We start from the raw sequence: 26,967 nt of genomic DNA, 5'->3' as shown, positions 1-26,967 counted from the left end.
CTGTGGGGCGGGGAAGGGGGCTGGCCCCAGAAAGAGGAGAAAACCCTGAAAAGAAAACAGCAACAAGCTGAGCTGCTGTGACAGAGGGAAACAAAATGGCGGCGCCGAAGGGGAGCCTCTGGGTCAGGGCCCAACTGGGGCTCCCGCCGCTCTTGCTGCTGACCATGGCCCTGGCTGGAGGTTCGGGGACCGTTTCGGCTGAAGCGTTTGACTCAGTCTTGGGTGATACTGCGTCTTGCCACCGGGCCTGTCAATTGACCTACCCTTTGCACACCTACCCCAAGGTAGGCCCATCCGAACCGGGATACGACCCTTCCCTGACAGTCCACCTCGCCGCTCCCCTCACCTGTGTCGGCTCTGGGAACCTGGCAGTTGATTCTGCTGTTCGGCCGCCGTCTCCCACCTGTGAGGTTCCTGTTTTCCTCCCTAATCTTGCCTGCACCCTGTTCCTGCTGTAATTACCGGAACTTTGTACTGCACTGCCTGTGATAGGCTGGGGGACACAAAGATGAGAAAGACCTGATCCCTTTCCCCTGGGAGCCCACTACGCAGCAGGGGAATAGAGCACTCAGCGAGCGGGTGGAGGCTACCGAAGATTAATGCAGGGTCCTCACCTTCAAGGAGCGTAAGGGGGGATGGGGAGGGAGGCATAGATAGGCGAGTCCACAAAAGATTAATTCATAACCCATGTTTACTGAGCGCCTGTCTGTGCCAGGAGCGCAGTCTGTTCGGGGTGTAAGACAAGTGGACAAGTCCACTGTAGTACGAAAGTGTTAAGGAGTCAGCTCAAGGAATTTTAAGACGCATAGGAAGGGCTTTCTGCCTGTGTTGAGTTACTGTGTGCAAGACGCTGCCAGTAGGGACTGAGATGTCTTAGGGAAGAAGCAGTTAGGTTTCTGTCTTCAAAAAACAACTATTCACTGCAGAGAACAGGCATAGTGAAGAAACGAGACTGCCCTCCAGAGGGAGTTCACAGCTTAGGGAGGAGGGTGACCCTACCCTCACTTCCTGCCCTCCCCACCTCAGCTGCTGTCTTACGTTTAATTCAGTACCCCTTCTCAAGTTGTGTTTTCAGTTTAAGAACTCTGTTTACTTAACATTTTAAATTGCTGGGTGACTCCTTCCACACCTTCCCCACATATAATTTGAGTGTGTGCCCTCCCCCACCTTGGTGTTTAAGAGGTTTTGTTGATGCTGCTGTTTTTCTTCTTGTTTTTCCTTCATCTCCTGTATGCAATTTGCTTAACCGTCGTGGCTAGCCTTCTGCTCTCTTAAACTACAAAGTGGCTATGAAGGCAGTTCCAGTGAAGTTTAGTATGTTCCATATTAGCAAGTGCTTTAAGGCCTTTGAAATGAAAATTCTAAATGCTATCACTTTCCATATTTCGTTTGCTGCTGGGTTTAACATTGTGTGAGGATTATCCATCTTCAAAAAAAGTGTGGGAGAGGGGTTTATTCTAAATTTTTCAGAGTCAGAGATTAATACATTAATCGAGAGAGAAATGAGAAGTTCTGACTTCCAGACTTAAATCAGTGCATACTGTCCCTAACTACATTATTTTCTTCTCTTCCTAAAAACATCTTATCATTAATAGGATTGATTGTATGAGGAAACTCACTAATACTGAATTAGCTTGGAATTGCGCTGAGACTTATTTTGTATCATTCTAGTGTTTGTTTCCTTTTTTGAGATTCCTAGCAAATTTGTAGTATGAACCAGAATGCTGGGGAATAATTAAATAATTTGAAAGGATATGCATTCCTGGAACCTTTAGGTATTTTTTATAATATCCACTGTTTTTTAACAATTGGTGTGATATCTATAAATAATCTTACTTATTAAAGCTGTTCTCACCAGGAACTATAAATCATATGGCTCCCTATATGCCCTGGATTTAAAATTTATTGACTCTCTACTATCTGTTAGCCAGTGTGATGGGGGATTTATCCTACCAATATCCCTAATTCTCAGAACAATCCTGCAAAATAGGTTTAATAATTGAGGAAACTGAAGCTCTGAAAGGTTAATTGACTTGCTAAGGTCACATAGCCAAGAAGTAGTGGAGTAGGAATTCAGTCCTAAAACTGGCTACACTCCGCTGCCTCCTATTAATAAAGTTGCATTAAACATATTTAATTATTTCACTGATTTCTGTTGGCTCTCCAAATTATTGTGCTTTGTGCTTCAAGAAAAAGCAATGTGTATTGTAAGAAATTAGGTGAATTTACAAGCTCACATAACTTCTGTTGGTCTGATATTTGTAAGTGGCAGATAGAAATCTCATTTTAATGACTTTTTCAGAACTAATTTGTTGCAAGAAAGTAGAATACCTGTTTGTAAGTAGTTATTTTAAAATTATTGTTATATTTATTTGTCCTCAGGAGTATAATTGCAGAATTTGCCTAGGTTCAAATACAAGAGACATACGTCATGTTAATAACAAAGCTAAGTAGAGCCAGCCTGGTCATTTTTTAACAGAGTGTGTGCTATGGAATCATACAAACCTGGGTTCCATTCCCAGCTCCACTGTTACTATCTGTGTGTCCTTGCTGATCACTTCTCATAACTTCATTTTATCACTTGTAAAAAATGCCTCACGCCTTGCAGAGCTAGTGTGAGGATTAAAGATAAATGTGCGACACTCTTAGCACAGTGCCTAACACACAGTGACAGATAGTTATTTCTTCCATTATATGTTATAAAACCAGTTTGATGTGTACAGTATTAATAGTGCTGAATAATGAAAGAATAGTTAGCTTTACTTAGCTCAAGATAAAAAAATATATAAAAGCTATAGATAGGATCACTGAGGGACTTTCTAATTATGAACTTAGCTGGTATTCAGTATGGTGGGGAACACCATTTATTTCTTTGTGCCTTAAATCAGAGGAGATAAATTTTATATAAGCTTCCAGTAACTTGGGATACATAGGGCATGAAGTATTGGAATAATATTATATAGAACATGAAATACTTAGAATAAGGATATGATTCTTGATAGCTACCAATTGTGTGCTTACTTTTTGCCAGGTGTTGCATAATGTTAAGTGTTAGCACAGTGGCACATTGTGGATGCTTATTAAATATGTTATTAATGTTATATCTATTTATTAGATAGTATGACATAATATAATGCTATTGTATATGTAAATGTATAATCCTCCTAATAGTCAAGAATTGACATCAGGCCTGTGGTGGCTCATACCTGTAATCCCAGCACTTTGGGAGGCTGAGGTGGGAGGACTGCTTGAGACCAGGTGTTTGAGACCAGGTGTTTGAGACCAGACTGGGCAACATAGCGAGACCCCATCTCTAGGAAAATAAAAAAATTAGCTGAGCATGGTGGTGTGTGCCTGTAATCTCAGCAACTCAGGAGGCTGAGGCAGGAGGATCACTTGAGCCCAGGAGTTTGAGGTTGCAGTGAGCTACAATGATGCCACTGTCCTCTAACCTGGCCAACAGAGTGAGACCCTATCTTAAAAAGAAAAAGAAAGAAAAAAAAAGAATTGATATCAATATTGTCCTCATTTTACAACTAAGGAATCAGAGAGATTAAGTAACTTGCCCAAGGTTGTACAGAATAAGAGGTTGAGGCTGAGCTTCAAACCAGGGATGATTGATTGCTGAACCGAGGCTCTTCACCATGCCTTATGGTTTTCTCAGATTGGTACTGGATGACTTATTAAGTTTGTTTAACAAAAGAAAACATACCAGAAAATGAAATGGCATGTGATATAACTCATACTAATGAGGTCATGCTTTTTCTGTGCAATATAAGATAATATGTGGTGATCCAAAGACATGAAAGAATTCTTTAACTGTTTTACAAAGCTTGCAAAAGCTACTCAGGTATGACATTTACCTTAATTGTTAAAATTCTTCAAATTTCACCTTAACGATAAATGCAGCTAGAACTGAGGTCCAAAAATGTGCTATCTTCGCAGTTGTGTAATAAAGCTTATTTGATATTAGACTGCAACCATCTCTTAATGGATTGTTGCTGCTGCATAAATTTTACTAATCCTTCTGCTGGAAAGAAACACGAATCTTTGTATCCCATTGGTTGCTAACTGGTATGTGCACCTACTGTTTCCGTATTAGGTGCCTGCCGGTTTGTACACAGTGGATCACACAGTAAGCTGAGGGGACTCTCCCATATGCACTAGTTTGTTTCCAATACTACATGTATTTTATCAAAAAAACCTGTTGAAGACATTCTTATTAGTCTTACTAAGTAGTTAATATTTTCTAGTAATGAAGAGCTATATGTCCATTCTATCTTGAACTCCCACACATATGCAATGATGCCTGTAACTGTTTTCTATTTTAAAAATTGAGGAACCTGAAGCCTTGGGGCCACATGTGGCCTTCTGGATCCTTGAGTCCGGCCACCCCCTAGTGGAGGGGCCGCACTTGGGGATCCAGAGGGCCATGTGTGGCCTTGAGGCAGTAGGTCCCCCACCCCTCAGGTACTGTGTTAGGAATAGCTATCTTCCAGAATTTTTCCAGAACTCCAGGAGGGTTGAGATAATAGGTATTATCTCCTTTTATGATGAAAAATGGAGATTTGGGTAGGTAAAATAACTTGTGCATTCACTCACCTAGAAGTTTTGTTTTGTTTTGTTTTGTTTTTGAGACAGAGTCTCACTCTGTTGCCCAGGCTAAAGTGAGTGCCGTGGCGTCAGCCTAGCTCACAGCAACCTCAAACTCCTGAGCTCAAGTGATCCTCCTGCCTCAGCCTCCCGAGTAGCTGGGACTACAGGCATGCGCCACCATGCCCGACTAATTTTTTCTCTATATATTTTTAGCTGTCCATATAATTTCTTTCTATTTTTAGTAGAGATGGGGTCTCGCTCTTGCTCAGGCTGGTCTCGAACTCCTGAGCTCAAATGATCCGCCCACCTCGGCCTCCCAGAGTGCTAGGATTACAGGCGTGATCACCTAGAAGTTTTGATCCAGATCTTACTGACTGCAGTGGCCTTTCCCATATGTCATATCGTTGGCTCTTATTTGTGTTTTCAGTTAAAGTAAGCCAAGTTTTAAAAAATCCTTTCAGATAAACATTTTTATAGATGCACAGCTCACTTTGTCAGGCTCTTGTGTCACCATTTGCCATGGGAAACTTGTCATGATATTTTCCTGAGAAGCCTGGTGATTTATATAAAGACAGATGTGGCAGAAGTATGCCACTGGTCCTAGGGTACTTGCTTGTTCATTTTTACCTCTGTTAAAGTTCCAATTATGTCACCATTGATTTTATTTTCAATTATCCCCCCAACAAATTTTGACAAAGAATATGGAAAAGTGGTGATGTTTTGATAAAATAAACTTGGCTTTTTTCTTGGTATAACTTTTAAAATAAGGAACTAAAACCTCTACATGGCAAAGGTCTTGGGTATTACCTGGTTCCTATCATTTTTTTTCTTTCAATTATAAAACTTACTGGATGGTTTATAATAAACTCTACTAAATGTGCTTTTTTGTTGACCTATTTTTTTCCTGAGAGAAAAATGGTATTTTTTGGTAATCTTCCCTGTTCTTGAACTCTGTAGGAAGAGGAGTTGTATGCATGTCAGAGAGGTTGCCGGCTGTTTTCAATTTGTCAGTTTGTGGATGATGGAATTGATTTAAATCGGACCAAATTGGAATGTGAATCAGGTAAGATGCTATGCTAACATCAGTTGTATGTAACATTGGTGTTGTTGTTTTTTTTTTTTAGTTGTGTTATACTTTTTAAGTACTTTTGTTAGAAAAATGACAAACATTGTTTAAACTAGTTATCCAACATATTGTAATTATGAATTTAGAATTTTAGTAGCTGTTGCTAGAAATTTCATGGGCTTTAAATTTCATCTTTTTGTTTAGGCAGTGTTTATTTTGTACTATAGATAGGACACCTTTGTTTGACCAAGCATTCTGCTTAGACAAAAATGGTAGTAATTATCCTACTTGTAATTCATCTCTACATTTTCACAGATAGTATAATTTTCCAAAACCTTTCAATCATAGGTTGATTTAGCTCCAAGATTTTTACTGAATCAGGCCTTTGACTCAGTATTTAATAGTGTATTCTTTGTTGGTCATGCCATTAAAAGAAGTAACCAGAGGTTTTGTCATCTGTTAAACCACTTTTACCTTGTACTGAAAGACATGTGTTTAATAAAAGAAACCTGTAATCAGGACACAGTTGACACATTTAACTTTATAAAGAATTACAATGGAATTTTCTCCATTCATTACACTTTATTCAGTGTAGAAAGAGGCATCTTTTCCCTTGTCACTATGCCATGGCTCACATCCAGTCTTCTGTGAAATCATAACCTTATTTTTATGGCTCAGTCTTCTGAATGGTCATCTTTATATTGTGCTTAATGCTGTTTAGTTTATTATCTAGCACCTCTGAGAAATGTATTACAAACACTTGATTGAGTTGGGAAGAAAAATAAAATTGTTATAGTGGTGAAGTGTTATATCACGAGAAAGAACTAGCTTTAATGCACTAAATGAAGAGAGTATATCTGGTAGAGACTCAATTTCAACTTTAGAATCACCTGCTGTAGAACATTTTCTAGTTCAGTTTTCTTAGAATTTAGGGTGTTAGACTGATTGCTTGTCTTATTTTTCCCTTGCCACATGAATATGCTTCCCTCTCAACTAAGCGATTCAGTTCTTAACAGTAATACCATACATTTGCATAAATCACTAAAATACATCATTCAACCCCACGCAGTAGGTGGTGGTATTTCCATTTTAGACATATAGAAATCAGTAGCCTGAGGTTAAACAGCTCAGCTTGGGTCACATATACACCTAACAAATAACGGAGCCAAAGCTTTCCAGGATGCCAGTCCAGTGCTTTTCCCACTGCACAAACCTTACCTGTGAGGATCCCCTTATTTGAATGTCATCAGATAGCTAGAGCCTAGGTGTGTAATTAATAGGTTTATACCTGAAACATTTCACTTGTGGGAGGGAGACAATATGGAGTGCTATTAAAATAATTACCAAATCTGGAAATTTATATTGATGAAATGCTCTTTAAGTATAAGAAATTATAAAATGCCAAATCCCTTTCTGTCTTTCCCCTTTTCTTTCTCTCTCTCTCTTTTTCTCTTTTTGGTAATTTGACTGTTTTTCTCTTACAGCATGTACAGAAGCATATTCCCAATCCGATGAGCAATATGCTTGCCATCTTGGTTGCCAGAATCAGCTGCCATTCGCTGAATTGAGACAAGAACAAGTATGAAACAATACTGCCTTTCAAAATTGCCTGTTTAATGGCATTGACTTATATTGCTTGAAGTATTTATCACCCACTTGATCTTATTTTAATGTTATATTTTCAGCAAACAAAATTATATTTGCAAATAGAAGTCAGTTGAATAATTACTTTTGTATAATGTCTTACTGTTAAAAATTACTTTTATATTCATAATCTCATTTTTTTCTCACAGTCCAGTGAAGATATTATCCCCATTTTACATATGAAAAAACTGAGGCCCAGAGAAATTGTATTTCAGAGTCCTTTTCCTCCATCCCAACTGAGATTGCCTTAACTCAGATCATCATCATTTCTTATCTATATTACTAAAATAACTTCCAAAGTGTTTTTCCACCTTAACCCTCTCTAGTCCATCCTTTACTCTGTGTCCATACATTTTTTTTCCGAAATAGAAGTCTCCTCATGCCATTCTCCTATCCTGTATAATTCAGTAGCTCCCAATTACATACAGGTTTAAGACCAAACTGCTTATCGCAACCTTGCTCCTGATTACCTATCCACTGTCATCTCTTAAAATTCACTACCCGTCATACTCGATACTCCACACTTACTGAAAAAAGTTTCTTAATTTTATTAATTTTTGCAAGAGAAATACAGTCAGTTGGTACAGAACTCAAAAGATAAAGAGAATATACATGTAGCGAAAAGTCTCTTACCGCTGTGTGCCTTAGCCATTTAATTTTCCTTCATTAATGTTGCCAGGGTTACCAGTACAGAGGTATTTTAGGCATATACAAGGATATGCATACATATGTTTTGTGAACGTAAGTATATATAAAGAGCTACTCATTTTTTGCCCTACATAATATTCCAAATGGATGTATTTTATTTAGGCAATCTCTTATTTGTGAACATGTAGGTTATTTCTGATCTTTTTCTTTTAAAAATGATGTATATTTTGCACATTTATGGGTATACCTACAGAAAAAAAGTCACAGGAATAGAATTGCTGAGTTAAGAGGTACATGCATTTTAAAATTTTATTTCATTTTATCTTAGAGATGGGGTCTTGCTATGTTGCCCAGGCTGTCCCTGAACTCCTGGGCTAAAGCAATCCTCCCACCTCAGCCTCCTGAGTAGCTGGGACTACAGGCGTGCACCTCTGTGCCTGGCAATATATGCATTTTTAATTTTGAGAAATAGAGTAAAATTGCCCTCCATGGAATTTGTACCGATTTTTTAAATTGAGGTATAATTCACATACTATAAAATTCACTTTTCTAAAGTATACAGTTAAGTGCTTTTTAGTATATTCACGATGTTGTGCGACCATCATCACCATCTAATTGCAGAATGTTTTCATTACCCCAGAAAGAAATGCCATATTCGTTAGTAATCACTCTCCTTTCCTCCTCCTCCCATAACCCCCAGCAATGTACTACTTTTATTATAGTTTAAATTTGTGTTTCTCTTATAAGTAACATTAAACATATTTTCAAATGGTTACGAGGCATTAAACATTTCACATGTTTAAGTCCTTTTTCTCTTAATTTGTATACATACTGAACGGTTCTTAATTTTTATAATATGGCATGCTATTTCAGTGCTTCTCTCAATGTTTCTTCTACTCCCCATCTGCCTAGTGAATCATGATACCAGCAAGTGTCATTTCATTTGTGAAACCTTCTTAACCCCCTGTCACCCCAGTTTGAATTAGGTACCTTTCCATGTATATACGTATGTGTGTATGTATAAAATCAACCTATGTCACCTTGTGTTTAATCTCTGTCCTATAGAGATTACACAGATTAAACACAGGTATACATTGATAAATAAAATACACATCGTAGGCTGGGTGCAGTGGCTCATGCCTATAATCCTAGCACTCTGGGAGGCCGAGGCAAGGTAGAGGGATTGCTTGAGATCAGGAGTTTGAGACCACCCTGAGCAAGAGCTAGATCCTGTCTCTACTAAAAATAGAAAATATTAGCCAGGTGTGGTGGTGCACACTAACAGTCCCAACAACTCGGGGGGCTGAGGCAGGAAGATCGCTTGAGCCCAGGAGCTCGAGGTTGCAGTGAGCTAGGCTGACACCACGGCACTCTAGCCTAGGTGACAGAGTAAGAGTCTGTCTCAAAAAAAATAAACAAAAAAACCACACACACATGGTCCCTGATCTCTTTAAATTTATAATCTTAGTAAATGCTTACTCAGTGAATTAATTTTGAGTAAGTATCTTCTGATTTAAAAAACTCTCTCTGATACCCCGTGATGCCTTTATAGCAGAACCAAAACACTATCCCTAGATTTCAGCAAATGGCATGCCACACTTGTGCTCTAGAGGGGCCCAGTGCTGCTAAATAAGTCAAGAAGTCAAAATTGGAGGGGAGATGATACCAATTAATGTTAAAATCTTATCAGTAGCTTACTACATATGTTCAGCCTATAAATTTTCCCCTCACCCTGCCCTATTATCGCATGCCTACTATTTACACATATATTCTTTTGATTGATTTTTTTACCTTCTTCTTTTCCATTGATGTTCACTATAGCATGATTTATTCTGCACGAAAGCACTAAAGATGAGAATGGTGTGATTTGTCCCTTCCCATTCTACCTCTTGATACATTGCTAGTCCTTATTTAATCATATCTTAAGAGTCTCCACATTTTTGGACCTGATTCAAACAAAAGCCTGTTATTTTGATAGAGGTGACAGAGCTTATAAGTATATTTAGTGGCAAATTAGCCTAGGATTTTAAATTTTACTGTAGTTAATTTGCATGGATTACTAAGAGTTCATTCTAATGCTAATGATTATGGTAGATTTGTTTAATTGTTTATACCTTGTCCCAATAAAGATTTGAGGAATCTTGATAATGTTCTTGTGAATATACCTATGTAAAAAATAATATATTTCTCATGATTTTTTTTTAAGCTTATGTCTCTGATGCCAAAAATGCATCTACTATTCCCTCTAACTCTGGTGAGGTCATTCTGGAGTGACATGATGGACTCTGCACAAAGCTTCATCACCTCTTCCTGGACTTTTTATCTTCAAGCTGATGATGGAAAGATAGTTATATTCCAGGTGACAACTGTGCTTCATAGATTCATCTAAATACCAACAACAGTAAATGTGTATGTCTTAAATGAGTTTCTTGGCATAGACCCATGTATTCAGTCACTTACAAATATTTATCATCAAATAATAATTACTTAGTTGACCTACGTGAAAACACTGGGCATCAGAATACAGTTTGATTACCCTCCCCTCTGCTCATTAGAAGGCTTATCTAAAGCCCACTAGTTCTTATCTAACCAGAACTCTGAGTCTTCTACATTTTATAGTGAAATTGTTGAAATTTATGGTGAAATTGATAAAATGAAATCTTTAGATATGAGAGATAATAATTAATATACTTTGGGCCAGGCGCGGTGGCTCACGCCTATAATCCTAGCACTCTGGGAGGCCGAGGTGGGCAGATTGTTTGAGCTCGGGAGTTTGAGACCAGCCTGAGCAAGAGCGAGACCCTGTCTCTACTAAAAATAGAAAGAAATTATATGGACAGCTAAAAATATATATAGAAAAAATTAGCCAGGCATGGTGGTGCATGCCTGTAGTCCCAGCTACTCGGGAGGCTGAGGCGGGAGGATTGCTCGAGCCCAGGAATTTGAGGTTGCTGTGAGCTAGGCTAACACCATGGCACTCTAGCCTGGGCAACAGAGTGAGACTCTGTCTCAAAAAAAAAAAAAATAAATAAATAAAAAATAAATAAAAATAAATATATAAAAAAAATATATACTTTGCACATAAATAGTGGCATATAGGTGATCACACATGATATTAGAGAAAAGTGATTGACATAATTTTCAGTTGTTTATAGTACTTTTTCTCATAACTCTTGTAAAGAGAACTTGTTGAAGAAGTATTTTGCCTAGAGAGGTAACTTTTCTCCTGTCTCATCATTTACCATGTGATGTGATGATAACTGCTATTCCTTGGAGGTTCTGTTGTACTAGATATTATCTCAAATATTCATATGAATTTATGAGGTATTATCCCTATTTTATTGATGAGGAAGCTGAGAGGATTATGTTTCAGGTCATGCTGCCAGTAAGTAACAGAATTAGGCTTCAAACTCGGGGTACTTGAGCACCAACGCCCATATATCACCCTACTGTGCTGTCATCCTTTTAATTCAGTAATTGAATTCCTCACATTTACCAGTGGCACTGTCTTCCTCTCAGTTAATAATTAAAGTTAGCCTTTTAATTATTAGGGCTAATTGAGTGGCTTACAACATGGCTAATATGTGATTTTTAGCACTATCCTGAGCCTTGGGTCCTGTCTACTTAATTTGGTAATAAGATAAAAGCAGGAATTTTCTCTCTTTAAACTCAGGAACAAGGTCTATGTCCTAAAACAACATACATCAAAGCTTAAGTTGACTCCCAGAGTGGAACCTCATTCCTTCCTGATTAGATGTGACATTAGCTCTGTTTCTCTCTAACGTCTGCATGAACTTGAGTATAACTGGAATGGAAAAACCCCCATTCCAGAGGATCAGAACTGTATAAAAATATGGAGTGTTTGTCTATAATTTATGAATTGCTCATACTGAGGACAAATGGAATGTTTCAGATGAGAAAAAATAGAGATAATATATGTTTAGCCAAAAGTTTGGCCATCTGCTAAATTATTCCTGATCAACTAGAATTAGAACTCATTTTTGCAGGGTATGCTATTTAATATAGTATGTCATAATTTGTCCCTCTCTCCCTTTTTTAAAAAAAATGTTGTCAGGAAGTTAAACTGACTAAATAGTTGATGGTGCCAGAAATCTGTTTCTTTGCAAGGCACTGGATCTGATGTTTAGGAAGTGCAATTAAAATATATTGTGGTTAATGTGTTTTATTTTTTATACTGTACTTCTGTTACTTTTTCTCAATTTAAATGTTTATAGAGATGATGTGTTATAGAACTTGTTACTGAAAAAAGCTTTAAGAAGTACAAATGACTTAATTGCTTTCATTATCATTTTAGTCTAAGCCAGAAATTCAGTATGCACCACATTTGGAGCAGGAGCCTACAGATTTGAGAGAATCATCTCTAAGCAAAATGTCCTGTAAGTTTTATTTTATTTTAAGTAGTTTGGATAAAAACATTAGCAGTCAAATCTGGTTGTAGTAGAATTGGTTATGTGTTTGTTTTTATGCTAATGGAAGGTGAACAGATAATTTCTAAAATAGTGGTTCTCAAACTTTAACATGCATTAGTATTTGGAGAGCTTGTTAAAACACAGACTGCTGGACCCCACCTCTAGAGTTTCTAATTTGCTAGTTCTAAGAGGGGATCTGAGAATTTCCATTTCTAACAAGTTCCAGATTTTGCTGATGCAGCTGGTCTGGGGACCACACTTTGAGAATATTTAGTTTACTTCAACGGATGTTTTGAGTATGAACTAATCAAATATTCTGGTATTTCCCAAGAAATTATCCAACTACCCCGAAAGTATGAGTCCCTATTCTATTTTTATTTCCATGCCAAAAATGAATTTTAACTTACAGGAACATAAAACATCAAGCTAAAACAGAGTTTACCTTTTAAAACTTACTAGCTCATACTTTATTTTATTAATAGGTACTGATTTATTAGCCTTCTAGTTATTTTGGTGAGTGGAAGTTGGTGGATAATGGTAGCACATAATATAAAAACATTTGTTTTGGCCGGGCGCGGTGGCTCACGCCTATAATCCTAGCACTCTGGGAGGCCGAGGCGGGTGGATCGCTTGAGGTCAGGAGTTCGAGACCAGCCTGAGCAAGAGCGAGACCCCATCTCTACTAAAAATAGAAAGAAATTATCTGGCCAACTAAAATACATGTAGAAAAAATTAGTCGGGCATGGTGGCGCATGCCTGTAGTCCCAGCTACTTGGGAGGCTGAGGCAGTAGGATCGCTTAAGCCGAGGAGTTTGAGGTTGCTGTGAGCTAGGCTGACGCCACGGCACTCACTCTAGCCAGGGCAACAAAGCGACACTCTGTCTCAAAAAAAAAAAAAAAAAAAAATTTTTAACTTTAATTAGAATAAACCAAATTCAAGCCCACATATAATTAAATAGAAGGCATCAATGTCAATAAGAATTTGAAAGTAAAACAAGAATCCCATAATGTGGTAGAATATCTATTTAATATTTGGTTTTGATGTACAAACATTGTGAAATGTATCAGATTATACTTATGCAAACAACTAGATATCTGTAGGATTTATCTAGAAGTAGTCATGACTAGCTTCTGGGATATAGGATATCATAAACTTGTCCCTTATTATTTCAGCAGATCTGCAAATGAGAAGTTCACAGGCACACAGGAACTATCTTGAAGATGGAGAAAGTGATGGCTTTTTAAGATGCCTCTCTCTGTATGTATTCCTTTTTATTATGTATATAGGAGATAAAATCTGATTTGTATTAGATGCATTACTTTTTATTATTTCAAAATTATATTAGCAGTGCAGAAGTAAAAAAATCTTTTTATCTTTTCCCTTCCAAACTTGTACTTTTAGATATTTTTGTTTGTTTAAAAGGTAATATGCATAGTACTTTAGTAAAACCCAAGCAGGTCATTTTTTCACAGTACAAGAGCATTCTTCTTGTTAGGATCCTTTGATTTATGGTAAGAAATGTGCTTCTCCTGACATTTAAGTTAAGCTTTAATTTAAAGTATGTCTGAATGGGTTGGGGGTCAGATTTTTATTTTTGTTTTTATCAGGATAGCCATAGATGAGGCTAGAGGAGCTATAGAGGACTATAGATTAAAAAGGGCTTTGTATTCTATACTATACTAAGGAATGTCAACTTTGTGCCAGGAATTCTTAAGGGTAAGAGGGAAACATGGGCAGTCCGCAGTAATGGCTACCTTATGCCCTCCTAGGAAGGAATATCATGCCTTCTAAGGGCGAGAGGAGGGTTTTATCAAAGTATACATGCCTCCACTACTCCATGGAGTTTTGATATGAGCCCTCCCTCACACCTTCCAAAAAAGGAAAAAGACAAATACAGTTGGCCATGTTACTTATTGATTATCTACTCTGTGTCTGATACCAGGACAAACATTTCAGTACAGTGGTAACTAAGTCCTTGCTTCACAATGTGTGCACTCTAGTGGGCTGTTCCATCTCAAGTGTAATACTACAGTAGTCCAAACTGCATGCTTCCTGGAATTTCTTATGATAGCAATAGTTTCTTGAAAGGTTTTATCAGATATTAATAGAGTCATATGGAACTTAAAAATTAATACCTTGTACTGAACAAAACATTTCAAGACTATGTGAAAAGATGAGAATTTAATTAAATTTTTCTTTCTTTCATTTCTAAACCTGCTTTTTGCTTGTGCAAAAAAGGGCAGTTTTTTTCTCTCCAGTATTTAGGATATTTTGATATTATTATAGTTTGATATTCAATGAAATCTAAGTAATCATCTAATCTTAAATTAGAATTCAATATTGTACTACCTAACATCCTATTAGTAACATATTGCCCTTTAACGTTTTGTCATTATATATTATGTTGTTCTCGTATTATTTTTATTTATTTATTTTTTTGAGACGGGGGTTGGGGGGGTGAGTCTCACTGTGTTACCCAGGTGGGAGTACAGTGGTACAGTCATAGCTCACTGCAACCTTGAACTCCTGGGCTCAGGTGATCCTCCTGCCTCAGCCTCTCAGGTAGCTGGGACTACAATCTCATGCCACCATGCTGGCTAATTTTTTTAACTCTTTTATAAAGATGGGGTCTTACTATGTTTCCCAGGCTGGTCTCAAACTCTTGACCTCAAGTGATCCTCCTTGGTCTTCCAAAGTGCTGGGATTACGGGCATGAGCTACTGTACCCAGCCTTATGTTGTTCTTTAAATCTAGCACTTTAAAAGTAATTTTGTGAATGTTTAACTTAAGAAACAACTAACTTTATAACTTGAAATTTATTCCTTAGAAGTTTCTGTGCAAAAATTATTATAATGTCCTACATCTGAATAAAAAGTATTATCTTTTTAAATGCTTGTTCACCTCAGTGATCTCATTTGACTCCTAGAACAATGCCCTATGATAAGTAGGGGGATCAAAGAGGTATATTGACTATTATATGGCCACTATGTTAAAATTTAAACCTAGTTTTTCTAATTCTTCATCTTCTACTCTTCCAATTCTACAATAGCTGTCTACTTCCTAAAGTGTTACGATTTTTCCATGACTACATGTAAGATCACCCAGCCAGTTAGTGGAATCGGGTCTTTTGACTCTTATTGCAGTGCTACTTTTTTTTTTTTTTTTAAAGAGACAGGATCTCACTCTGTCACTCAGGCTGGAGTGCAGTGGTACTATCTTAGCTCACTATAACCTTGAACTCCTGGGCTCAAGAAATCTTCCTACCTCAGCCTCCCAAGTAGCCAGGATTATAGGTGTACCACCATGCCTCACTACTTTTTAAAATTTTTTATAGAGGCAGGGTCTTGTTATGTTGCCCAGGCTAGTCTTGAACTCCTGGCCTCAAGAGATCCTCCTGCCTCAGCCTCCCAAAGCAGTGCTGCTTTTTATTGTATTAATACTACATAGCTGTAATGGAGGCATCCTCATCTCCAGAATGGAAATTGAGGTCACACTCATTTCTTCACTTGTCATTTCTTTTTGGAGAGTCTATTTTGTGCCAGACATTGTGCTAGGGACTTGAGACCTAGAAAAGATGTTCAGTATCTGCCTCTAAGGAGTTCTCAGGTCTAGACAGACGTGGAAATAATGAACATCACAATAATGATTGCTACACACACACATGCACACACAGTACAAGGAGTCTCCGCATACACACACACACACTTTCTACAAGAAGTCTACCTAAGCCTGCTAGTCCACTGTAGATTTCAAGGGAAGAAAAGATAGAAATAAGTCTTAAGTGATGAATAGAGATTTTTGCTAGTTGTAGCAGAAAATTTATTAAAAATGTTTTTTAGATATACTGGCTTTATGCTGAATGTGTAAAGTACATTACTATGTATGGAGCGTAAAGAGAGTCAGAAATTTGACCAAACCAGGTAGACAAGGAACCAGATAGGAGTGGGAAAGTAATTAAATGTAAGTGTCAGGATAGATTAGAGGACCAGGTTGGAAAGCTTTGGTAAATCAGGCAAGAAATTATGAAGCTTGAATTAGGGCAGTGAACAAGGAGAACAGGAAATAATGGCGATAGTTGAAAATCTGTAGGATGTAGTAACATTTTGTTGTGATGGTTGAAGAAGATGGACTCTAAGATGAGTCCTCGTTTTCCGGCTTAAGTTACTACTGGAATCCAGATATCAAACATATCCTTCTCATTTTATGAAAGTAAATTCCTTAGTACTCAGTTTTAGTACTGGAATATGTAGAGAAAACTGGGTATTTTTTCATTAAAAATATTTTTTACTCTATTATCTTTCTAAATTGGAATACTTAAAGCATCATATAGAAGTTTCCTGCTTTAAGATGCAATGCATTCTCCAAAATCCATCCCTATTGCTGGGAGACAGTGACTGTGCTTACTGTTTCCTTACCATGTTCAAGTGTTGGCAAACTATCCAACGCATGGGTTATGGTGGTAAGTATCGATCTCTTATTAGGCACTGTTGGATGAGCAGAGACATGAAAATTAGAGATGACCTGTATTACACATTTTTTTCAGAATTAGACTTTTAAGTATTAAAAAACAGTTTCACTTTTTCCGGTTCTTTGAATCTTAATAGGTCAATTATGAAAAAACTCCCAATTGCTGATTCTCATAACTGGCCTTTTACCTAAGATATTTTAATCATAAGGAAAATACAACTACCTCTTTACTAAGATATGCTTTAATAGTTACAGAATGCCTCGTAATATATATGTTCTTTTAAATCGAAGTGTAAGTAAATTGTGGCAAATTAAATATTTGAAATGTTCTAGGGAAGCTGACTTCTGGAATCCTGTTGTGAATGGTATAAAACAAATCATTATAAAATTTACCTATTCTATACCTTAACTTTTTAGGATATTGGGTTTTCTTAAAGTGAGTGTCATAATACCTTGCAAAATAATATGTGACATTTGTATAACAGTGTATACAATTTATAGGACACTTTCATTTGCCTTATCTCATTTAGTAATTAAAAAATACTCTTGACAGTAATTTGGTTTAATTTTATGTATTTAGCAGAAAGTCAGTATGTCTGATTTTATTATTACTACTATTGAAGTGATATAGCCTAGTTACAGAAACTTTAGAGGTGGAGAAAAAGGACATTATACTACCCTGATATTTTAGCTATAATTATAGTATTTCCTCCTATAAATATTTTTTGAAATAGTTTCAAAGGTAGTACATAAAGCTTTAATTGTACTATTGAGCTAAGTACATAAGGTTGATTGCCTTTAATTATTAAGAATCTTCTGTTTCTTATATTATGAAATTTTAATATCATTTTATTTTATTTTTATTTATTTATTTTATTTTATTTATTTATTTTTTTTTTCAGTAACTCTGGGTGGATTTTAACTACAACTCTCGTCCTTTCGGTGATGGTATTGCTCTGGATTTGTTGTGCAACTGTTGCTACAGCTGTGGAGCAGTATGTTCCCTCTGAGGTAAATTTAATTCTAACTCTTGGACCATTTAAAGTATATGAAGACGGTCCATATACTATCTTAAATGCCTTATTTGTTTAACTAGAGAAACAAGGCCTCTCTACCAATAGAATGAGAAGATTTGGTGGTTTTAATGTGATTGAGGTTGGCACACATGAAAATTACAGATTTGTGGCACAAGAAATGTTGTTCCCAGTTTTCTGTGGTGCTAACCACAGGGGTGACATATCTGTTGATGGGCTTGAGTAGTGTCTCTACTTGGCTCTCTGAGACTGAAATGAACCTGTTGGCATCAGTTTCTAAGGTCTAAAGAAGAAGAGACTTGTGGAACTACTTAAAATTTTTAATTTAATAGCCACAAATGTTAAGGAGCAGTTGCTGTTTTAGAAGCAGCAACACTGGAGTGTTTGAGTTATTTTGTTCTGGATCTAACCCTGAGAGAGATGGAAGACATTGTGACTTCCTTGGTAATTAAAATTTAGTGGACCCAAGAAACATAACTGTTAAGGTAAAGGATTTTTGTTTTGGGGAAAGGCTATAATTTGATGATTCAATTTAGCTTTCAAGAGAAGAAAGTAATTGATATAACTAAATATAGAATAATGTTTGTCAACATCAAATCCAGCTGATATAAACTTTTTGTCTTATACCTCTAAAATGACATAGAAAACGAAAAGAAAAGAGGGAAATTAAAATAGAACATAATAGTAAGTCATTGGCATGTGCCTCACATAGTGCTTGAACAACTGTCTTATTCTAAGAGACCGTGAAGATATGTTTTAATATAAAATGTACATATGAATAATGATGAAGACAATATTATGTTTAATATTTTTTGTTAAGGTGATATAATTGATATAGGCACTTAGAAACTGGGACAGGATAATGTAGATAACTAATACTTACACAATTTCTTTTTTGCCCAGGCTGAAGTGCAGTGGCATGATCATAGACCATAGCTCACTGCAACCTCAATCACCTGGGCTCAAGTGATCCTCTTTCCTCAGCCTCCCGAATAGCTGGACCTACAGGCATGCATCACCATGCCCAGCTAATTTTTTTAATTTTTTTGTGGAGACAGGGTCTCACTATGTTGTCCAGACTGCTCTCAAACTCCTGGCCTCATGCAATCCTCCTGCCTCAGCCTCCCAAAGTGCTGGGATTACAGGTGTAAGCCACTGTGCCTGGCTGAGTTTATTTCTTTAGATTGACAACTCTCGTGTTTTTCCTGTATGCCATCTTGTCTATGGCTGATAAGGTATTTAAGTGGCACAAATAATAACTGTATAAGTTGTTAAGGAAAGCAGAGACTATATGCTGGGATGATCAGATAAAGTTTTTAGATAATGGAGGTCTTGACCTGAACTTTGAAGAATGTGTAGTAAGGTATGGATTAGCAGAGAGGAGGGTGGATAATTTTCCCTGGTACAAACAAGAATAATAAACTATTGGGGAAGGACTGTAAGGAACTGACCAGATTAAAATAATTTATATTAAGAAGTTAAATGGGTAAAGTTGGACTGGATTGTGAAGAACATTAAAATGAGAAAGTTATGGAGAATGAGTAAATTTCTACAGTACTCATCTGTTTATGATATGAATGTACTGTTAACATCCTCTTGCAATATCACCCACTTTTGTTCTCTGAGGTCCATATTTTAATCATTTTATTGTTCCCGATGTAGCTGAAATTGTGCATCTTACATAGGATTGCCTTTGCCTATTCTCTCATACACTCTAAATCCTCATGGCAACAAAGCTGTAAACCCTATGGTAATACATCTTTGTTGACCACCCCCTCCCCAGCCTGTGACACTTTTTTCCCTTCATTATATTTCTGTTTCTTCTCCTTACTCCTAGGATGCCCCTTGTGAAAAAAAGATGCACATAGACATTGGTCTGACTCTGGCCATTGTCAGGGAAGACTGAATGGCTGGCTTCAGATGGAATTCACCTTGATAAATTCACCACAGCCTGGATTCTGGTCCCCAAACTTAGTGACTAATGTTGAGCACTTCCTACTAGGCACCATTCTAAGTGTTTTCTGTGAATTAGCTCATTTAATCCTCACAGTAACCATGTGCGATGGCTGCTGTTATTATCCCCAGTTTCCAAATGAGCAAACTGCGATAGAGAGTTTATTATTGCCCCAATGTCACAAACCAGTAAGTGATAGAACCAGGATATGAACTCAGATAGCCTGGCTTCAAAGCCAGTGCTCTTTAATTTTCTTTCATTAGCTGGGAATCATAAATAGAGGAGTTGATTATGTGATATCCTGTGTGCCCTCTTTGATACTAGGAAGATAGATACCACTGGGACCACATGGTTCATGTTTTTGAGCCAGGATGCTCGAATTCTCTCTTATCTGAATAGTTCTTCGATGTGCAGTTCATGGTTTGCCCTCTCTTGTCTTACTTGACTTATGCAAGTGACCTCCTCTTTTGGTGTTGCTTACGCATATCAATGCCTCTCATTATGATTATGGTTATATCTTGTAGACCTGGGGCATCTCTCCCTTCCTTTCAGGTGACTCTTGATCTTTCCCTTTCTTTTAGCTGATCTCTCTGCTGTGATGATTTTTTTTTTTGATTGTATAACTTTAATGTTGTGAGAAATTTTCTCTCCTTCCAAGTTCTTTGGGGAACACTTCACTGTTCCCATATATGCCCCCCAGACCCCTGTGATCATAACGCGTAAGCATTAACAGCATACTTGGAGCCCTATTATCTGCTGGTATTAATACATTCCCTTCATATATGTGCCACATGGGCATCACTTTCTTGCTTTTCTCTAGAACTCTTTTCTTTCTGTCCTTAACAATTAAAGTTCTGGCTATACCCTCAGAGAGTCTATGCTTTTCTAAGGAGATATATTTTCTAGAAAAATGTGTGGAAAACAACCATTTGAATACACTACTTTTAGGCTTTAAGTATTTATTATAAAAATATTATATACTTAGTGTGGAAATTTATAAAGTACATATACAAAGTGGAAAATAAAATCACTCATTCTGTCATCCACACCTACTATTGTGTTGCCATTTTAGTGGATTTCTTTTCAGTATAAAAAATTTTTACTACCTATTAATATTTTTTATTTTAGACTATTCCTGTGTAAATACTCCACCCTTTCCTGGCATTTTCTCCTTTGTTCACTGTAAAAATAACTTAGTATTTAACATTACAAAGTTATTCAGAGGCCGGGCATGGTGGCTCACACCTGTAATCCTAGCACTCTGGGAGGCCAAGGTGGGAGGATTGCTTGAGCTCAGGAGTTTGAGACCAGCCTGTACAAGAGTGAGACCTCATCTCTACTAAAAATAGAAAAATTAGCCAAGCATTGTGATGTGCGCTTGTAGTCCCAGCTACTCGGGAGGCTGAGGCAGGAGGATCGCTTGAGCCTAGGAGTTTGAGGTTGCTGTGAGCTAGGCTGACGCCATGGCACTCTACTCAGGGCAATGGAGTAAGACTCTGTCTCAAAAAAAAAAAAAAAAAAAAAAGGTTTTCTTGGCCAAAAGTCACCTATTTTAAAACTTTAATTTCATAAAGCTTTTTCATGCGTTTTATTATCAGAACATAAGTTATTTCTGATCCCTCCATAGTAACATGACACTATTTTATAAGTTCTATGAGTATAGCTCATCTGTGAGCAGTGTTATTTATATTTTGTTGTATCATTTACATATATGATCCTGTGTTTATAGGCAATCATAAGCCTGCTGAGAGAATGTGTCTGTGTTCATTACAGACCTGGTACCCTTGGAGCTCACACGTGAAATATAAAAAGCTTCTGTTTCAATTACTATAAACAAAGCTTAAAATGGTAGTAATAAATATCAAGAATGTGGTCTTAGAAACTTGTGAGCAGCTTTATTTTTTCTTATAGGGAAGCTCTGAAATAATTTATCTTTAGCATGCTTTACACATAGTAGATACTCATTATATCATTTGATTGTAATGGCCAGAAAGAGGGGGGCAAAGAATTTCATTTCCTTGGCTGATTTCGGAGCAGTGTAATTTGAGTGACTTAACTTATAAAGATTTTGATCTTCTTCTCTCTCCTTTTTCTTTTTTCACATTTATGTTGTCATTTTTGAAACCTCGTGGGATGAAGCTTTCTCTTGTTGAGCTATTTTAGATAATAAAGAATTGTCACTCATGGTGGTCCTCGTCAGGCAGGCCAAGCTTGACATGAGAACAGGGTTGGGCATGATTAGACACTCTGTTCTAGAGACCAAGCAGCCTCAGAAATTTATCATAATGACAGACGGTGATGCTAGATGCTGCCTCAGTGTTATCGCTGGGCTTTTTTTTTTTTTTTGCCTTTTCTGGAAGAGCAGTACTCTAAGCTATTTGTCCAGACCATAATCATCTAATTTCATATGATCAGTTAAGAAGGGTTTAAGAAGACTCCTGATACTATTGAGGTTAGTAAATCACATACTTTTATGGATAACCTGTTATGTGCCAGGCCCAGTTCAAGGAATTGGAGATATAATGAAGAGTAAGACCAAGAACCTTGCTCTTTAGAAGCTTTAAGTCCCACAGCAGAGTTAGACAATCAGAAAACAATATAGGTGCTACAGCTTCTTAATCCAAATTCTGTTAAGAAACTGAACTTTAGAAAAGATTTAAGTAACTTATCTAAGATCACATAACTAGTTAGTGCCAGAGCCACGCCTAAAGCCTAAGTACACATTTACTACTTAAATTTATTTTTTAACTTTTAGAAATAATACATACATACGGTATAAAATTATATCTTCTTCTTCCTCACTTCTTAAACCACAGTAATTTTTAAAAATTGTCCAGGTAGTTACCATTATAAAATTTTATCTTCTGTTTTTTGTTTTAGCAACTTTAGACATTATCTAATATCTTCCTACTGAAGGATGAGGAATTTAGTTCCCTTACACTATCTCCCACCTCACTTTCCTCTCTTCCTCTTTTGGCTTTTTTAATATATATTTTTATTTTGTCTACTCATGATTACTTTATAAATATCTGTTGACAACTCATTCATTGCTACTTTTCCTTCCTCCTTTCTTCCCACACTATCTCAATTTTCATTAGTTATTGTGACCCTTGACAATAAAATATAAATATTAACTCTTCTGAATTTATATTTCCATGCTTTGTCTGCAGGTTGATTTGAAAAATTATAATTTACGATGTAATAATTATATAAATATTCACAGTAGAACCAAATACTGTAATTGGTGATTAGAGTCATGTAAAAGCAAATGTAAACCTGAATACTTAAAGATTTCCCAGGAGAATCTTCGAATACCTCCACTTAATCCTTTTGTTTGGTTGTAGCTTTCTTCCCAGTTTGTGGGTCATCTCAACTGCTACTGTTTCTTGTATTCTATGTGGTTTTCTTTCAGGCACTCTTTACTTTTGTTGGACCTGCCTCCTTAAGTAATTGTTTTCATAAAGAATACTTGGGTGGTAAACTTTGCGAGTTCACACTTTTGAAAATACCTCTATTGTATCCTTGCATCTGATTGATAATTTGAGCGTATACCATAGCCACAAAATCACTATACATTCTAGTTTAATTATCCATATAATCCCATTTACTTTTCTACACAGATTTTACTTTCTCCCTGTTCTTTTTTTAATTATTATTTTAAATTGACAAAAATTGTATGTATTTTTAGTGTACAACATAATGTTTTGTTATATTATGTATACATTGTGGAATGGCTAAATCAAACTAATTAACATATTCTTTACCTCATATACCATTTTTTTGTGGTAAAAACATTTAAAATCTATTCTGGTTAGCAACTTCCTAGTATACAACACATTGTTATTAACTCTAGTCACCACATTCCACAAAAGGTCTCCTGCACTTATTCTTCCTGACTGAAATTTTGTATCCTTTGACCAGTATCTCCCCTGTCTTCCCACTCCCCGCCCTGCTTCTGTAGCTTCTTCTGTGTTGATGTTTGAAATCATTGAAACAATTCCTGGTTCCTGTTTCAAGGTCTTTAAATGTTGTTAGGTAGAGTTGTGCATGTTTTCCTTTCAGTGTCCCAGAGCAAATGGTCACATGTTATTTCTGGGTTTTAAGGAGGCCATTTTAGATCTATGTCCAGGCTGGGCGCAGTGGCTCACACCTGTAATCCTGAAGCACTCTGGGAGGCCGAGGCGGGAGGATCGCTCCAGGTCAGGAGTTTGAGACCAGCCTGAGCAAGAGCGAGACCTCGTCTCTACTAAAAAGAGAAAGAAATTATCTGGCCAACTAAAAAAATATATAGAAAAAATTAGCTGGGTATGGTGGCGCATGCCTGTAGTCCCAGCTACTCGGGAGGCTGAGGCAGAAGGATGGCTTAAGCCCAGGAGTTTGAGGTTGCTGTGAGCTAGGCTGATGCCACAGCACTCACTCTAGCCCGGGCAACAGAGCGAGACTCTGTCTCAAAAAAAAAAAAAAAAAAAAAAAAAGATCTATGTCTAATCCATCAACCACTGAATTTGTCTTGAAGATATTCTCTTACTGCAAAAGCATGAAGTACTGGGACTGTTGAGGGTAATTGTTGCCTGGAGACAGTAGTGCAGTAGAACCACATGTGAAACATATTCAAGCAAGCAGCCATAGTGACAATCACTTTTAGAATATTTTCATCACCCAGAAAGAAAATGCATTCTCACTAGTAGTCAGTCGCTCCCCGTGTCCTCCCAAGCAACAGCAGCCCCACCCCCAGCCATAGACAGCCAATATGTGGTCTCTTGTGACTGAGCTCTTTCACTAAGCATAACGTTTTCAAGATTCATCCATGCTGTAGCACGTGTCAGTACTGATAAACCCTTTATTCAGGTCCTCTTTATTCAGTATCTTTTAAAAGCACCTTTCTACCGTCAGGTGCTTCTGTGTGGTTCTTGCTTTACAATCTAGTCAGTTGCCCTGCCAGCGATATCAGCACTCCAGTTTCTAACTTACAGATTCAGAGATTTGTTGCTGTATGAGTTGATTAACAACAAAATCTATCCCATTTCTTAATAAAGACTTTTTACTTTTGCTACTTTTCACTTTTTCTACCTAGACAGACATACATATAAGTAAACCTACTCTTACAAGATATTAGATATTACCATTATAGTCAAGTCAGTTTTATAACATTTGCAGTCATAAAACTTCTGTCCATGCTTTCATTCTTTTGTTTTAGTAACTTCTTGAATATGATAGTAACAATTTGTTTATGAAGACCTTTCTATCAATGTTGGTGTATTCTTAAAATAGCATATATCATTTTCCATATATGCTAAGTTAAAACATTTAGTAGCTGAAAAACTTGCAGCAAATTATTTTACCGCTTGGTAGGATAGCTAAGATCTTAAAGGACCTGATCATTTAAGGCATCCATTGGACATCCAGAACCAGTGTTCTTGGTATAACCACACTAACTCCAACTTAACTTAAACCTAAGCAATTTTTCTTGATACTCGATGAATTTTAAGTTGGGACATGTGGAAAAGCTTTCTTTGGCCATCCATTGAGAGCTAATCACATATCTGTAACGCTTTGTGGAAAAACATTCTTCATTCTCGAAGATGTTTATAGAATTTTTTTAGCCAAGTATCCATAGATTAAATTGTTATTTGAAGACTTACTGGGAGAGATTACTAATTATCCAAATTACTAATGTGCATTGGTTTTCTTTTGCAGAAGCTGAGTATCTATGGTGACTTGGAATTTGTGAATGAACAAAAGCTAAACAGATATCCAGCTTCTTCTCTGGTGGTTGTTAGATCTAAGACTGAAGATCATGAAGAAGCAGGACCTCTACCTACAAAAGTGAATCTTGCTCATTCAGAAATTTAAGCTTTTTTTTTTTTTTTAAGAAAAATGTAATAGACATCTAAATTTTCATTCCTCATAGAGCTCTTTGAAATTATTTCATTGAATATAGGCCTTAAGAAATCACTACAAAATGCAAATAAAGTTACCCCAATCTGTGAAGACTGTTTTTGCTATAACATTACCTGTATTTTTTTTTTCTAGTAATTTAAGAGCTGGATGTTTGGGATTGTATTTTTATTTGACTAATATCTGTAGCTACTTTAATTGTTATTTGCTTTTGTTTTTATTTTTTTTTTACTTTCTTAGCCAAATTCCATAAGCTGATCATGAATGTTCTTCCTTACCTCCTATCATGAGATTGTCGATTACCTTAGTTAATCAGCTGAATACTTAGTAGGATATAATGCTTCTGCTCAGAAATGGTCCACAAACCTGTAATTTGAAATTTAGCAGGCAATGTCCTTTAATGACACTACATTTTCAGTTATATTGAAATGAAATTAAAATTTATTTGCATAATTACGTGCTGAAATTTGAGTATCTGATTTTCCAGCTCTTCCCTTCCACCCCTACCAATCCAAAAAAGAATTATGAAATTGGTATATAATGTGATGATCAGGGACCATGTTGAACCAAAATGATCCTCTCAGCAGTACATTTTATGTTATTTTGCACAGGCTGTAGGTTTTTGTTGAATGAGTCTTTTCAGAGAACTGTTTTTTTCAGCATATCAAGTATAAGGTAAAGATATTTTCAGAGACATTTTCATTTTGACAGTAAGAATTACTCTCATGATGCAAAATTAAGTATAGAGTTTACTAGGCAAAAGTTAGTGTTCTTACCATTTCTTTGCCTGCAGTAATATACATTTAAAAATATGAGTGATATCAAGTAACATAATACACTAGAATCTTAATATGATTCAGTATCATTATGCCATGAAATTTTTTGTTTGTTTTTTTGAGACGGGGTCTCACTCTGTTGCCCAGGTTAGAGTGCATAGTTCATAGCAACCTCAAACTCCTGAGCTCAACCCATTTTCCTGCCTCAGCCTCCCAGGTAGCTGGGACTACAGGTGTGTGCCACTGTGCCCGGCTAATTTTTAAATTCTTTATAGAGACAGATGTCTCATTATGTTGCTCAGGCTGGTCTCGAACTCCTGGCCTCAAGCGATCCTCCCATGTCAGCCTCCCAAAGTTCTAGGATTACAGGTGTGAGCCACCGCATCCAGCCATGAATTGTTAAATTTGCAAACCAGTACTTTCCTTAATCACAAGAGCATTGCTGACAACTGC

General features: G+C 36.7%; 1 protein-coding gene across 3 annotated transcripts; it reads left to right on the top strand.

Moving 5' to 3' along the window:
* Positions 1–29: 29 nt before the first annotated feature.
* TMEM59 (transmembrane protein 59) lies at positions 30–25,703 on the top strand. Of its 3 annotated transcripts, none has more exons than XM_069480006.1 (8): positions 33–284; positions 5,554–5,659; positions 7,147–7,241; positions 10,161–10,313; positions 12,270–12,351; positions 13,561–13,642; positions 17,755–17,863; positions 25,538–25,703. In XM_069480006.1, exons 1-8 carry the CDS (start codon positions 96–98, stop codon positions 25,691–25,693), a joined length of 972 nt encoding a protein of 323 aa, XP_069336107.1. In that variant the 5' UTR covers positions 33–95; the 3' UTR covers positions 25,694–25,703. The 3 variants fall into 3 exon arrangements, with proteins under 3 accessions (XP_069336108.1, XP_069336107.1, XP_069336106.1); XM_069480005.1 differs by having other exon boundaries at positions 13,558–13,642; XM_069480007.1 differs by lacking the exons at positions 5,554–5,659; positions 7,147–7,241 and having other exon boundaries at positions 30–284; positions 13,558–13,642.
* Positions 25,704–26,967: the final 1,264 nt, after the last annotated feature.

The sequence above is a fragment of the Eulemur rufifrons genome, chromosome 8, assembly GCF_041146395.1.
Source record: "Eulemur rufifrons isolate Redbay chromosome 8, OSU_ERuf_1, whole genome shotgun sequence".
Taxonomy (NCBI): Eukaryota; Metazoa; Chordata; class Mammalia; order Primates; family Lemuridae; genus Eulemur; species Eulemur rufifrons.
Note: the sequence above shows the minus strand (reverse complement) of the source record. Positions and strands in the feature narration are given on the sequence as shown.

Coding starts and splice junctions, on each gene's coding strand:
- TMEM59 (XM_069480005.1), top strand. CDS start 96: ATGGCGGCGCCGAAGGGGAGCCTCTGGGTCAGGGCCCAACTGGGGCTC. Junction 285..5,553: donor CTTTGCACACCTACCCCAAG/GTAGGCCCATCC, acceptor TGAACTCTGTAG/GAAGAGGAGTTGTATGCATG. Junction 7,242..10,160: donor CTGAATTGAGACAAGAACAA/GTATGAAACAAT, acceptor TTTTTTTTTAAG/CTTATGTCTCTGATGCCAAA.